At 50.3% G+C, this 14,586-nt stretch overlaps 1 protein-coding gene across 20 annotated transcripts in view; it reads right to left on the reverse strand.

Moving 5' to 3' along the window:
• clasp2 (cytoplasmic linker associated protein 2) overlaps nt 1–14,586 on the reverse strand; it is a 94,639-nt gene that overhangs the window by 33,650 nt on the left and 46,403 nt on the right. For 5 of the 20 annotated variants that reach the window (XM_029732327.1, XM_029732332.1, XM_029732340.1 and 2 more), the window contains 17 exons: nt 14,396–14,563; nt 13,605–13,645; nt 12,668–12,817; nt 12,179–12,202; nt 11,747–11,764; nt 11,453–11,551; nt 11,199–11,225; nt 9,790–9,816; nt 8,456–8,620; nt 7,318–7,362; nt 6,382–6,489; nt 5,887–5,949; nt 3,707–3,813; nt 3,218–3,241; nt 1,235–1,390; nt 669–760; nt 474–537 (listed from right to left, as the gene is read on the reverse strand). In XM_029732327.1, the coding sequence (XP_029588187.1) occupies nt 474–537; nt 669–760; nt 1,235–1,390; nt 3,218–3,241; nt 3,707–3,813; nt 5,887–5,949; nt 6,382–6,489; nt 7,318–7,362; nt 8,456–8,620; nt 9,790–9,816; nt 11,199–11,225; nt 11,453–11,551; nt 11,747–11,764; nt 12,179–12,202; nt 12,668–12,817; nt 13,605–13,645; nt 14,396–14,563 (1,378 nt within the window). The remainder of the gene's footprint in view (nt 1–473; nt 538–668; nt 761–1,234; nt 1,391–3,217; nt 3,242–3,706; nt 3,814–5,886; nt 5,950–6,381; nt 6,490–7,317; nt 7,363–8,455; nt 8,621–9,789; nt 9,817–11,198; nt 11,226–11,452; nt 11,552–11,746; nt 11,765–12,178; nt 12,203–12,667; nt 12,818–13,604; nt 13,646–14,395; nt 14,564–14,586) is intronic. The other 15 variants (XM_029732334.1, XM_029732328.1, XM_029732341.1 and 12 more) reach the window with 11 other exon arrangements.

Genomic DNA, 14,586 nt, shown 5'->3' on the forward strand with positions numbered 1-14,586 from the left:
GGCAGAATCCGGTACCCAATATAAACACAGGTGTGTGTGTATATACTGTATGTGTTTAAGGTGTCAGTGGATTGTGTGTGTGTGTGTGTGTGTGTATATACACTGTATGTGTTTAAGGTGTCAGTGGATTGTGTGTGTGTATGTGTGTGTGTATATATACTGTATGTGTTTAAGGTGTCAGTGGATTGTGTGTGTGTATGTGTGTGTGTGTATACACAGGTGTGTGTGTATATATACTGTATGTGTTTAAGGTGTCAGTGGATTGTGTGTGTGTATGTGTGTGTGTGTATACACAGGTGTGTGTGTATATATACTGTATGTGTTTAAGGTGTCAGTGGATTGTGTGTGTGTGTGTGTGTATACACAGGTGTGTGTGTATATATACTGTATGTGTTTAAGGTGTCAGTGGATTGTGTGTGTGTGTGTGTGTGTGTGTACACACAGGTGTGTGGTAGCTGTGCATGCATCCATACCTTACTGTGGGGGTCTGCAAACATCCTGGTGAAGATCTCACACAACCTCTTCAACTCCACACGACTGTAGACACACACAATTATACAAAGGTGAATACACCGATGGTAGCATGCACTGCATCAGATAAACAGCGTCTCTGTTTGAATAGTTCCTGAAAGGCTGCCAGGTGAAACGGAGCGTTGTGATAGGCTGACCTGAGGGTGCGTTGGTTCTTCAGTAGAGCCTGTAGACCCAGAAGCCCCTCCTTCCTCTCCGACCAGTTGGCACTGGCACAGCGGTTCAACACCTGGGACACAAAGGGTTAAAGGACTTTTAGACTGGGCGGCAGGTAGCTTAGCGGTTAGAGAAGCAAGCCAGCAACCAAAGGTTTGCCAGTTCAAATCCCGGGTCTGATGGTAAAAAAATCTGCCGGGAAGTGAGCCGGCAACCAGAGGGTTGCTGGTATCAAATCCTAGATGCTGTTGTGCCTTTGAGCAATGCACTTAACCCCCACAACAACTGCTCTAAGGCGGCCAGTGTGGCAGGCCCCTGATCCAACCTGTATGTCTCTTTCAGAGGGTTCAGATAAAGAACAGTAACATTTTGACTGTGTACAATTGATGAATAATTGTAATCTTAAAATGACGAAGTATTGAATCTTCAGCCAGGAACCCACACAAGGCATGGGGGAATATGTGAACTGAAGTGATTGAAATAACGCTTGGTGTTATTTGCATATGGTGTCATCAATGACTAATCCAAAATCTGTGTTGTTTCTGACCTCGGCCACGTCCTCAGTCTGTCTCATGTACGTAGGGATGGCTCCTCCGTTCCTGGAGCTGTAGGAGCGCTCTGAGCAGGCGCTGGACGCATCACTGTTAGCATCATCATCCGAATACATCCCATAGTTCTCATAGCGCCGCCGCGCTGGCTTCTTCTACGGGGGGAGGAGATAAAGAGACAAAAAGAGAGCGAGCGACAGAGAGAGCGACAGAGAGAGAGCGAGCGACAGAGAGAGCGACAGAGAGAGCGAGCGACAGAGAGAGCGAGCGACAGAGAGAGCGACAGAGAGAGAGTGAGCGACAGAGAGCGAGCGAGCGACAGAGAGCGAGCGAGCGACAGAGAGCGAGCGAGCGACAGAGAGCGACAGAGAGCGACAGAGAGCGAGAGAGCGACAGAGAGAGCGACAGAGAGAGAGCGAGCGACAGAGCGAGCGACAAAGAGAGAGCGAGCGACAGAGCGAGAGCGAGCGACAGAGGGCGAGCGAGCGACAGAGGGCGAGCGACAGAGGGCGAGCGAGCGACAGAGGGCGAGCGACAGAGAGAGAGCGACAGAGGGCGAGCGAGCGACAGAGGGCGAGCGAGCGACAGAGGGCGAGCGAGCGACAGAGGGCGAGCGACAGAGAGAGGGCGAGCGAGCGACAGAGAGAGAGATAGCGAGCGACAGAGAGAGATAGCGAGCGACAGAGAGAGAGCGAGCGAGCGACAGAGAGATAGATAGCGAGCGACAGCGAGAGAGCGAGCGACAGCGAGAGAGAGCGAGCGACAGCGAGAGAGAGCGAGCGACAGAGAGAGCGACAGAGAGAGAGCGAGAGACAGAGCGAGAGCGAGCGACAGAGGGCGAGCGACAGAGGGCGAGCGACAGAGGGCGAGCGAGCGACAGAGGGCGAGCGACAGAGAGAGAGCGAGCGAGGGCGAGCGAGCGACAGAGGGCGAGCGACAGAGAGAGAGCGAGCGAGCAACAGAGAGAGAGCGAGCGACAGAGAGAGCGAGCGAGCGACAGAGAGAGCGAGCGAGCGACAGAGAGCGAGCGACAGAGAGAGAGCGAGCGACAGAGAGAGAGCGAGCGACAGAGAGAGAGCGGACAGAGAGAGAGCGAGCGACAGAGAGAGAGCGAGCGAGCGACAGAGAGCGAGCGAGCGACAGAGAGCGAGCGAGCGACAGAGAGCGAGCGAGCGACAGAGAGAGCGAGCGACACAGAGAGAGAGCGAGCGACACAGAGAGAGAGCGAGCGACACAGAGAGAGAGCGAGCGACACAGAGAGAGAGCGAGCGACACAGAGAGAGAGCGAGCGAGCGAGCGACAGAGAGATAGCGAGCGACAGAGAGATAGCGAGCGAGCGACAGAGAGCGAGCGAGCGAGAGCGAGAGAGCGAGCGAGAGAGCGAGAGAGCGAGCGACAGAGAGAGCGAGCGACAGAGAGAGCGAGCGACAGAGAGAGCGAGCGACAGAGAGAGCGAGCGACAGAGAGATAGCGAGCGAGCGACAGAGAGATAGCGAGCGAGCGACAGAGAGATAGCGAGCGAGCGACAGAGAGATAGCGAGCGAGCGACAGAGAGATAGCGAGCGAGCGACAGAGAGATAGCGACAGAGAGCGAGCGACAGAGAGCGAGCGACAGAGAGAGAGCGACAGAGAGAGAGCGACAGAGAGAGAGCGACAGAGGGCGAACGACAGAGGGCGAACGAACGAGCGACAGAGGGCGAGCGACAGAGAGAGAGCGACAGAGAGAGAGCGACAGAGGGCGAGCGACAGAGGGCGAGCGACAGAGAGAGAGCGACAGAGGGCGAGCGAGCGAGCGACAGAGGGCGAGCGAGTGACAGAGAGCGACAGAGAGAGAGAACGACAGAAAAAGAAAGAGCAAGTGAGAAACATACTTTCCCTTTACGTAACTTGTACACCTAAAATAACACCTTTCAACCGCACCCACACACACACACACACACACACACACACACACACACACAGCAGTAGGTAGAGACGCTGACCTTGGATCTCATGTCTCCCAACAGCTGAGAGCGTTAAACAGAGGAGGAACCAGGGGTTAGTCACAACACAGCAGTAAGTGTGCGAGAGTGTGTGTGTGTGTGTGTGTACAGTGTAAGTGTTTGGATGTGTATATATGAGCTACGATAGAGAGATGGTAAGAGAGAGAGAGAGAGAGAGTGAGAAGGTGAGAGAGAGAGAGTGAGAAGGTGAGAGAGAGAGAAGGTAAGAGAGAGAGAGAAGGTAAGAGATAGAGAAGGTAAGAGAGAGAGAGATGGTGAGAGAGAGAGTGAGAAGGTGAGAGAGAGAAGGTAAGAGAGAGAGAGAGAAGGTAAGAGAGAAAGAGAAGGTAAGAGAGAGAGAGAGAAGGTAAGAGAGAGAGAGAAGGTAAGAGATAGAGAAGGTGAAAGAGGGGGAGAAAGGAGTTGGCATAAATATTGTCTCAGTGTGTGTGTGTGTGTGAGATGTGTGTAATGTGCATATGTGTGTACCAGGGCGTCAGCGAGCGCCTCTTCTACATCAGATCCTGTGTTGAGGATTCTCATGGCGCTGACGGATGAGGACAGACGACTGGACTGACTGATACTGTACCCTGACCCTGGAGAGATGAGAGAAAGAGAGCCCGAGAGACGCACACATTACAGATGCAGTCAAACACACAAAACTGAAATCCCTTTCACCCTCCTCCCATCAGACCTCCTCCCTTCCACCAGACCTCCTCCCTTCCTTCCACCCTCCTCCCACCAGACCTCCTCCCATCCACCCTCATCCCATCAGTCCTCCTCCGTTCCTCCCACCAGACCTCATCCCACCAGACCGCCTCCCTTCCACCCTCCTCCCACCAGACCTCCTCCCACCAGACCTCCTCCCATCCACCAGACCTCCTCCCATCCACCAGACCTCCTCCCATCCACCAGACCTCCTCCCTTCCACCAGACCTCCTCCCTTCCTTCCACCCTCATCCCATCAGACCTCCTCCCATCAGACCTCCTCCGTTCCTCCCACCAGACCTCATCCCACCAGACCGCCTCCCTTCCACCCTCCTCCCACCAAACCTCCTCCCTTCCTCCCACCCTCATCCCATCAGACCTCCTCCCTTCCTCCCACCCTCATCCCATCAGACCTCCTCCCTTCCTCATCCCATCAGACCTCCTCCCTTCCTCATCCCATCAGACCTCCTTCCTTCCTCCCACCCTCATCCCATCAGATCTCCTCCCTTCCTCATCCCATCAGACCTCCTCCCTTCCTCCCACCCTCATCCCATCAGATCTCCTCCCTTCCTCATCCCATCAGACCTCCTCCCTTCCTCATCCCATCAGACCTCCTCCCTTCCTCATCCCATCAGACCTCCTCCCTTCCTCATCCCATCAGACCTCCTCCCTTCCTTCCACCCTCCTCCCACCAGACCTCCTCCCATCCACCCTCATCCCATCAGTCCTCCTCCGTTCCTCCCACCAGACCTCATCCCACCAGACCGCCTCCCTTCCACCCTCCTCCCACCAGACCTCCTCCCACCAGACCTCCTCCCATCCACCAGACCTCCTCCCATCCACCAGACCTCCTCCCATCCACCAGACCTCCTCCCTTCCACCAGACCTCCTCCCTTCCTTCCACCCTCATCCCATCAGACCTCCTCCCATCAGACCTCCTCCGTTCCTCCCACCAGACCTCATCCCACCAGACCGCCTCCCTTCCACCCTCCTCCCACCAAACCTCCTCCCTTCCTCCCACCCTCATCCCATCAGACCTCCTCCCTTCCTCCCACCCTCATCCCATCAGACCTCCTCCCTTCCTCATCCCATCAGACCTCCTCCCTTCCTCATCCCATCAGACCTCCTTCCTTCCTCCCACCCTCATCCCATCAGATCTCCTCCCTTCCTCATCCCATCAGACCTCCTCCCTTCCTCCCACCCTCATCCCATCAGATCTCCTCCCTTCCTCATCCCATCAGACCTCCTCCCTTCCTCATCCCATCAGATCTCCTCCCTTCCTCATCCCATCAGACCTCCTCCCTTCCTCATCCCATCAGACCTCCTCCCTTCCTCATCCCATCAGACCTCCTCCCTTCCTCATCCCATCAGACCTCCTCCCTTCCTCATCCCATCAGATCTCCTCCCACCCTCCTCCCATCAGACCTCCTCCCTTCCTCCCACCCTCATCCCATCAGACCTCCTCCCTTCCTCATCCCATCAGATCTCCTCCCACCCTCATCCCATCAGACCTCCTCCCTTCCCTACCCACCCTATGCCTCAAAACCTCCCCCACGGCTAGATGGCATGATGAATAAATTACAAAAATATGATCAAATGACCCTTGACCCCTAAGAGCTGTGACCAAAGCATGATGGGAGTAAATAAACAAACATGGAGGACGCCGTGTCCGTGTTGATGGGAGGCGGGACTAAAATCAGGAAATAGATGAGTGAGAGAACAGAGTTACAAATGCATCCTCAAATGGAGATGGAATGGTTGGCATGGCAACTGAACAGGGTGGAGGAAGCATGCGTTTCTGGCGGAAGTTTCAGGTCCAGGAAGAGAACGAAGGAAAAGAATAACAGAGAAAGAAAAAAAGAGTAAATCTAGAAAAGGAAAAAAAAGAAAAGATGGAGAATGTAAAATAGGAGTCAAGAGGAAGGAGGGAGCAAAAGAGGATAGAGGTACTCATCGTTCACCTGCGGCCCCTAAAGCATCGGCGGTATGGAGAGCTCCAGTGGAGCGAGAGTAGTGCCGCGACGCTGCAACAATGAACCCCACACACACAAAGAGAACCACACACACACAAAACAGGCCCCCCCATCGTTAGAACTCACAGTGTGAGAGAAAGAGACCCAGAACCACACAACATGTCAATGTGTGTGATTAGTAGTCTGAAGACTCCAGTTCTGCTTCCCTACAGAGGCTGACAGTATTCCATTTCTGTGGCAAAGACCAGAGTCACCTGAGCTAGCCAGTCCAAACGGCTGGGACAGTGGATCCAATGTCATCCCCAAAATGACAGCACGTGTTGTTGTTAGATCAACTGTACACAAGGTGGTCAGTTTTGTTGTTCCATATTGTTGGCTTGTGTCTGTGTTTTACTATGTGGTATGTATGATGTGGTGTGTTTGTGTGCGCGCGCGCAAACTAAGTGCATGTGTGATATCTATGACGTGATGTGTGTTACTCACCCAGGGGTGTAAAGGAGCGTACAGGGCTGGTGTCTCTGCTGCTCTCTCTGCTGGCCTCCCTGCTGCAGCCCTGACTCATACTGGGCCGGGGGATACGACTGCCCCGAGCTACAGTACCATGTTACCAGGGGACGGGCGGGGAAGAGGAAAGGAAGAAAGAAAGATAGAAAGCAACAAATAAACAGAGAGAGGACAAAGGAGAGAGAGTCATAAGAGTGACACCCTGATAGAGACAGGACTGAAAAAGAGCACAGCTCTACTGGCTCCATGGGTGAGTCTCAATAGTCTGCAGTGGTTTAGAAAGGAAGCCACAGTAGACTATTGACACACAGCCCTAGAGAGCTCAGGACTGCAGGGCTCAGAAATAACATGTATATAAACAATTTCAGCACACACACACACACACACACACACACACACACACACACACACACCAGGACAGAAGGAGGAAATGAGAAGCAGATGAAAGACCAGGGGTGAGGGGGGAGGATCTCTGTTTTCATCCAATAAGCATCAAGCTCATCCTGACTGTTCATTGGCCAGAGACGGCATCCACACACCAATCAGAGTTAATCACAGAGAACTGTTATAGGGGAACCAATGAAGCTTCACCGATCCTATGACGCTTCATTCATACCTGCGGCCAATTGGTTAGTGGGAAGATGCAAATTGTCACCACGATTACCATGGCAACCCATCACCATGACAACACACAGCCATGCGTTCGGCGGTTAGAGGGGAGGATTCTGGAATTTTGAGGCGGCGAGCGACAGCCTGACGGAAGGCTGAAATGGTTTGAGCGAGAGAAATGGAGGGAGATAAAGAGATGAAGATAGAGGGATAGAGAGAGTGAAATGGAGGGACGGAGAAGAGAAAGAGAGAGAGATTGAGGGATGCGGATGGAGTTGTCAGAAGGACGAGTCGGAAAGTTCTTACCTCCTCTGCTTGCGCCGTTGTAGACGGAACTAATACTGGAGGGAGCTAGAGACCAGAGGAAGGAGGGAGGAGAGGAAGGAGAAAGAAAGAGGGAGTAAAATAGGTCAGCTTTAAATTAGTTCTCGCTTTCAAAGTTATTGGAGAAAGGAATGGACTGATATATGACGTCACACAAAGATGCGGTGGTAAGGGGACATGTGATTGGTGCAGATTGATCAAGTTGTTGGTGGTCAAGGGAGATGCAAGCAGACCGCTGTGTGTGAGACCTGTCAATCTCTGGGCCTTAGCCAATCAGACGTGAGCAGGAACAAACAGAAGCAGGCCAATGGAGGAGGGAAATTATTTATTGGTTTAGCAATAACAAACAACGATAAAAATCCATGCATCCTGTCAATGGAGGGAAAGGAGGAGGCTTGGGGAACTGCTTGGGTTGGATGGGTCATCAAGATGAAACCAGACAGGTAAGACAAGGAGCTGGGATGGGTCACTATGATGATGACTGGATGGGTCATCAAGATGAAACCAGACAGGTAAGACAAGGAGCTGGGATGGGTCACTATGATGATGACTGGATGGGTCATCAAGATGAAACCAGACAGGTAAGACAAGGAGCTGGGATGGGTCACTATGATGATGACTGGATGGGTCATCAAGATGAAACCAGACAGGTAAGACAAGGAGCTGGGATGGGTCACTATGATGATGACTGGATGGGTCATCAAGATGAAACCAGACAGGTAAGACAAGGAGCTGGGATGGGTCACTATGATGATGACTGGATGGGTCATCAAGATGAAACCAGACAGGTAAGACAAGGAGCTGGGATGGGTCACTATGATGATGACTGGATGGGTCATCAAGATGAAACCAGACAGGTAAGACAAGGAGCTGGGATGGGTCACTATGATGATGACTGGATGGGTCATCAAGATGAAACCAGACAGGTAAGACAAGGAGCTGGGATGGGTCACTATGATGATGACTGGATGGGTCATCAAGATGAAACCAGACAGGTAAGACAAGGAGCTGGGATGGGTCACTATGATGATGACTGGATGGGTCATCAAGATGAAACCAGACAGGTAAGACAAGGAGCTGGGATGGGTCACTATGATGATGACTGGATGTGTGTACTTACCGACAGACAGGCGTGTAGGGGAGGAGTCTCGTGAGCAGCCCTGGCTGCGGGGGATGCGGCTACGTCTTCCCCCCGTCCCAGCTAGGACCCTCTGGGCTCCAGAACCCAGCGTACTCAGAGCTGTGCTGGTCAGGACACGGCCGGGGGAACCACTCCGACTGCCGGCTAGAGAGAGCGGGAGGGAAGAGAGTTAGAGACGTACACACAGACCACACACTTGTCATGCGTGGGACCCTATTGTCTAAGGAATAGTAACATCAACAACCCCTAACCCCTACCCCTTCAGTGTCTGCAGCAGACCTGGGTAGAATACATATCAAACACTTAAAAGTATGAGGAGCGCTTGTTTTGGGACTATTATTCCCATTAGTTCAATAGTAAATCAAGCTCAACTAAAGTCTTTGAAAGTATTTGACTGTATTATTGACCCAGGTCTGGTTAGCAGATCAGAAGGAACTAGATGTGAAGGAACATGGTGAATGGGCTCAATGGAACTGAAGCCATTTTGATTTCAGGGTTTGGGATTGTTTTCAACCAGATTCAGGGGACCAGCTTTGGCGGCCATCTTGGGACGGTCATCATTTCAGTGGGTTGTTTGCTTATTCCCAAATAATTACATGGAGTACAATATATGTTTTTCATTCCAGTCTCCAATCACACGGCCCATAATGCATTATGTTGAATGTCACAGATCTACACATGCCTTTATGATCTTTTAACTCAAAAGACAGAGACGTGAAGAAGTGCTGAAAGTGAAATGTGGACCGAGGGTCATGTGACATGAGTGAGACAAACACTGTTTATCACACAACGGAAACGTTTCACATCAATCTATTTCACCACACATACGCAGAATACAAACGTACATACTACACACAGTCTTCTACACACACCACCACGAATGACCTCTAACCGCTAACACCAAGTGAATTGGAGCTAACACTTTGTGACTAAGCAAGGTATAGATGGGACTACCCCAGTGTACCCACAACCCCACCTCAGAGTGGTCTGTTCTGTCAAGCATGCTGGTCACATGGCATTCTACCTCCCATGCATCAGAATACCAATGCATCTCTCTTCCGCATCTATCCCCTCATCCTCTCTGCTCCCTCCTAACAGGTAGACACAGGCCTCAGCTCAGAGCACAAGTAGTCATAAGGCAGGCAGCCAGCCATGTTTAAGTTTAAACTATAAGTCCCAGCATGCTTCAGCCAGAGGGGGTGGAGCTTTAGGTGACCAGCTTTGTTGAGGGGTGAGGAGGGTGAGAAGAGGTGAGGGGTGAGAGAAGGGGTGATGAGGGTGAAGGTAACAGGTAGTACACGTTAGACTCTTACCACCAATGGGGGTAGCAGACTGAGATCCTGCACCAATGAGAAGGCAGGATTGGAGAGGGGAGCGGGGACAGGAACAGGAAGTTAAACCAGATGAATTATGGGTGTTAGAGCACAAAGCACCATGGGAGTTAGAACATAGAGAGTATCATGGGAGCGTTCCGAGACAAGAGACAGAGCGACAATGACCACGCTTCAAACACGGAAATACATGTATCAATTAAATATAAATAAATATAGAATAAACTATGAATGCTGAGACACAAGGAGCCAGCTGTGATGCTTGATGGAAGAACGGTAGAGCACTGCATGATGGGTAGCCGGTGTGTAACGCAGCAGTATCACTGACGAAGCAAAGCAGCTTCACAATGGAGGAAATAAAAACACCTCAAAGTACAAATGCTCTAAAACAGACACACTCTCTCTCTCACACTGCCAAAACCTGCACTGCCCAACCACAGCTCTCTGTCCCAAAGATATCTCACCAGCATTATTAATTGTCTCTTGCTCTCAATCCGTAAATCTATTGACACACCAGTACGTCAATCTAAGTAACATAAAAAATAAAACAAATAAACATCCTTTATTTTATTGTAGAGATAGATTTTCGGTATGGGCTGCGTCTCAATCCGCCGTATCCGCCCATGTCGGCCTTCCACATCTGCGGTGGAAGGTGGCCGAGCTGCAGCGGTGGAAGTCAGACCATGAGACATCTCACAAAAACTTCTGTAGTGTCAGAACGGTTTTGCCTACAATCTAATGTGGACAGATGAGACCCCTCTGTGGAAAGGGGAGACCCTCACGAACACAAGTGTCACAGGACTCTTCTGAAGGTAACCCATACAAATGAAGGGAAGTACGGAGGTAGTTTTTTGGCAGAAAAAATAAGGGGTTAAATGTTTTTTTTTTTTTTGCCATTTATGAATGTGTATTCAATGTGTTACTAACGGCTATAGCGGTGAAGGCCAATTTCAATATTTCCTCAAATAAAAATGTTTATAAAAATAAATGACGGCTTTGACATTGAGGTTAACCTCTCGTTTCTTGAATGTGTTGTGTTTTTGGAGAGATCCCATTTTTCACATTAAAACCATCATCTGGATTATGATTTGGGGCCTCATCGTCACTACAGTTTATGTAATAACAAAGGAGGTCAAACCAGTCAACACACTTGATTTGAGAGTGCTGCACCAACTTGATTTGCTGAGTTGGCTCCTGTTTTGGTATTTTCTAATAACTATTGGCAGAACTGGACTTTTCACACCAACCAACACACCACTCTCAGTGATGAGACAACAGAGCATGCAGAGAACACACGCTTTCAAACACACACACACTCTCAACAAACAACGGTGACCATGAGAGCAACATAATGGGTCCATCTACCCCACTGCAACACACACACAGAATACCTGGCGTGCAATCTGATTCGTCGGAACCTAAGAGGTATAAAAAACATTTGCAGGAGCTTATTGTCTCTGTGAGGGATACCAGCAGTGACTATAGAAAGAGAGTGTGTATAACTCATCTTGCAAAAACACGCACGCTCAAATACACTCAAAGTAATACGGCAGAGGAAGATTGTGTGTATGTGAGGGATGTGGTATTTGAGGCTCAAAAACTGTGTGAACGTGTTGTGCGTGTGTGTGTGTGTGTTTCTTCTTACGTTGTGACTGGGACACCATCTTGGTGCGGGTGCGTCCCCGGGAGTCCACCTGGCTGACGCTGGTTGCCGTGGTGAGAGGCTGCTTGGTCCTCAGACGACCTGAGGTCAGAGGTCATACTGTTAGATTGGACACTGACTAGACACACACCCTCCACTACTAAGCAATAGTTTAGAGGTAAGAAGCACTACTGCTGAATACTACTTAGTCAAAATACAGGTATATACCTACCCAACTACAGGCTACACAGAAACTAGTCTTACAGTCTAGAACTACAGTACCTACTACTGTCTTACCATTGACTGACCTGGCCCCTAAAATCAGACAGAGAGGGGGAGGGGTGTGTCATGGGTCAAAGGTCATATAAAGTGATGTATGGTGTTTAAAGTGAGTGGGTTTTTTGAACGGCGCATTAAATCCCATGTATTATTATTTAGTATTATGTAGCTATGCAGACTAAATATGTGACTGTTAATAAACAAAATAACATTAAATCAGAAGTTCTTTCCTTATTTCATAAATGGAATATGAGAATGTGAGCGTGAGAGAACAGACAAACAGCAGAGGGCACCGTGGTTAGACTGGCTGGGGTTACAGAGTTGCTGTCCAGGGCCACCACCCAGAATACACAGGAAGGAGGGATGAAGGGAAGAATGAGGAAAAAAGGAAAATAATAGCGTGAGGTGTTTTTGAGTAGAGGAGAGTGAAGCAGGAGGAGAAGCTCTTACCATCCATTTTATCAGAGGCATCATCTTTAGTGGCAGAGAGCGAGAGTGGAGAGAACAATAACGGTGAGGGAGAAGGTGAAGAAAAGAGGAGAGAAAGAGAGAAGGAGAGTGGTATAGTGTCTGTGTTAGTTCAAACAGAGAATCATGCAGGAACAACAACTAAAACACCTAACAAATACACACAGACAGACCATAGCTACACAAACACACAGCCATAACACACAGCCAGGCAGCAAGCAGACATAGACAGGCTAACAGCCCCTCAGACAGACAAACCTAGGATAGGAGAGAGATGGAGAGGAGTTCAGCCTAGGTCTTGAAAGCAGCAGGAAACCATTATAACACAGCAAGTTGACTGTGAGTGTGTGGATGTCGGTTATTGAATGATTCATTGATAGACTGACAGACAGCTGACTGATGTAGACAGATGTCTAAACTGTCTGTCTGATTGGTTGGTTCGCTGCCTGGTTCGATTGACAGCTGCCTTACCCAATGACGAGTAGGAGCCGGGGGTCAGTCTCCCCGCCCCCACCTGCCCGATGTGCCGCTGCTTAGCAACTGTTGCTGCATTAACATCCACATCGCTACGGGAACGCTGCAGGGAGCCTGGCGACGCCCCGCCCTTATGACCAGCCGGGACTGGGAGGGGGAGGGAGGATATATACACACGCAAACACCACATCACTATACAAACACCAACACGTACTATACAATCACTTGCCTGGACATAAACACATACATGTACGGACATACACACATTATACACCGAACAAAAATATAAACACAACATGTAAAGTGTTGGTCCCATGTTTCATTAGCTGAAATAAAAGATACCAGAAATGTCCCATATGCACAAAAAGCTTATTTCTCTCAAATGTTTTGCACAAATTTGTTTACATCCCTGTTAGTGAGCATTTCTCCTTTGCCAAGATAATCCATCCACCTGACAGGTGTGACATATCAAGAAGCTGATTAAACAACATGATCATTACACAGGTGCACCTTGTCCTGGGGACAATAAAAGGCCACTTTAAAATGTGAGGAGTATTTCTGTCTGTAATAAATCCCGTTTGGGGGGAAAACCTCATTCTGATTGGCTGGGCCTGGCTCCCCAGTGGGTGCGCCTCTACCCGGTCATGTGAAATATATAGATTAGGGCCTGAAAAATGTCAATTGACTGATTTCCTTATATGAACTGTAGCTCAGTAAAATCGTAGAAATTGTTGCAGTTATATTTTTGTTCAGTATAAAATGTGTGAATAGACAAACATACACAAATAACGTACACACCACTTGTACAAGATCAGGAATGATATGACCAATACTGGTATTTGTGTGTGTGTGTGTGTGTGTGTGTGTGTGTGTGTGTGTGTGTGTGTGTGTGTGTGTGTGTGTGTGTGTGTGTGTGTGTGTGTGTGTGTTTCACCTCTACCAGGAGCAGCTGACCATTTAGACGACAGAGGACGACTGGGAGAGGTAGAGAGAGGTAGAGAGGTAGAGAGAGGTAGAGAGGTAGAGAGAGAGGTAGAGAGGTAGAGAGAGAGGTAGAGAGGTAGAGAGGTAGAGAGGTAGAGAGGTAGAGAGGTAGAGAGGTAGAGAGGTAGAGAGGTAGAGAGGTAGAGAGAGCGGGAGGTAGAGAGAGAGAGAGCGGGAGGTAGAGAGAGAGAGAGCGGGAGGTAGAGAGAGAGAGAGCGGGAGGTAGAGAGAGAGAGAGCGGGAGGTAGAGAGAGAGAGAGCGGGAGGTAGAGAGAGAGCGGGAGGTAGAGAGAGAGAGAGCGGGAGGTAGAGAGAGAGAGAGCGGGAGGTAGAGAGAGAGAGCGGGAGGTAGAGAGAGAGAGCGGGAGGTAGAGAGAGAGAGAGCGGGAGGTAGAGCGAGAGAGAGCGGGAGGTAGAGCGAGAGAGAGCGGGAGGTAGAGCGAGAGAGAGCGGGAGGTAGAGCGAGAGAGAGCGGGAGGTAGAGCGAGAGAGAGCGGGAGGTAGAGCGAGAGAGAGCGGGAGGTAGAGCGAGAGAGAGCGGGAGGTAGAGCGAGAGAGAGCAAGAGGTAGAGCGAGAGAGAGCGAGAGCGGGAGGAAGAGAGAGAGAGAGAACGAGAGCGGGAGGAAGAGAGAGGTAGAGAGAGAGAGAACAATATTACTTTTTGGGTACTTCTGAGCTCCACCCCCCCAAAGAAACTGTTTGGTTAAACACTGCATGGTTAAAAGGTCAGGGGCCATTACTTGAGGCTCTCCTGTGAAGAAGAAGAGGAGCGGTCGCTCTGAGGAAGAGACGCCACGCTCCCGGCATTCCTGAGAGACGACTGGAGGCTCCTCTGATAGGACGGTTCTAACGAGTTGAACAGAGAGTCCGCCTCTCCCGGAAAATGGTTCCTCAGACCCCAGTACGCCCTGAGAGAGGGAGGTGGAGAGAA

Source organism: Salmo trutta, chromosome 34, assembly GCF_901001165.1.
Source record: "Salmo trutta chromosome 34, fSalTru1.1, whole genome shotgun sequence".
In the NCBI taxonomy this organism is placed as follows: Eukaryota; Metazoa; Chordata; class Actinopteri; order Salmoniformes; family Salmonidae; genus Salmo; species Salmo trutta.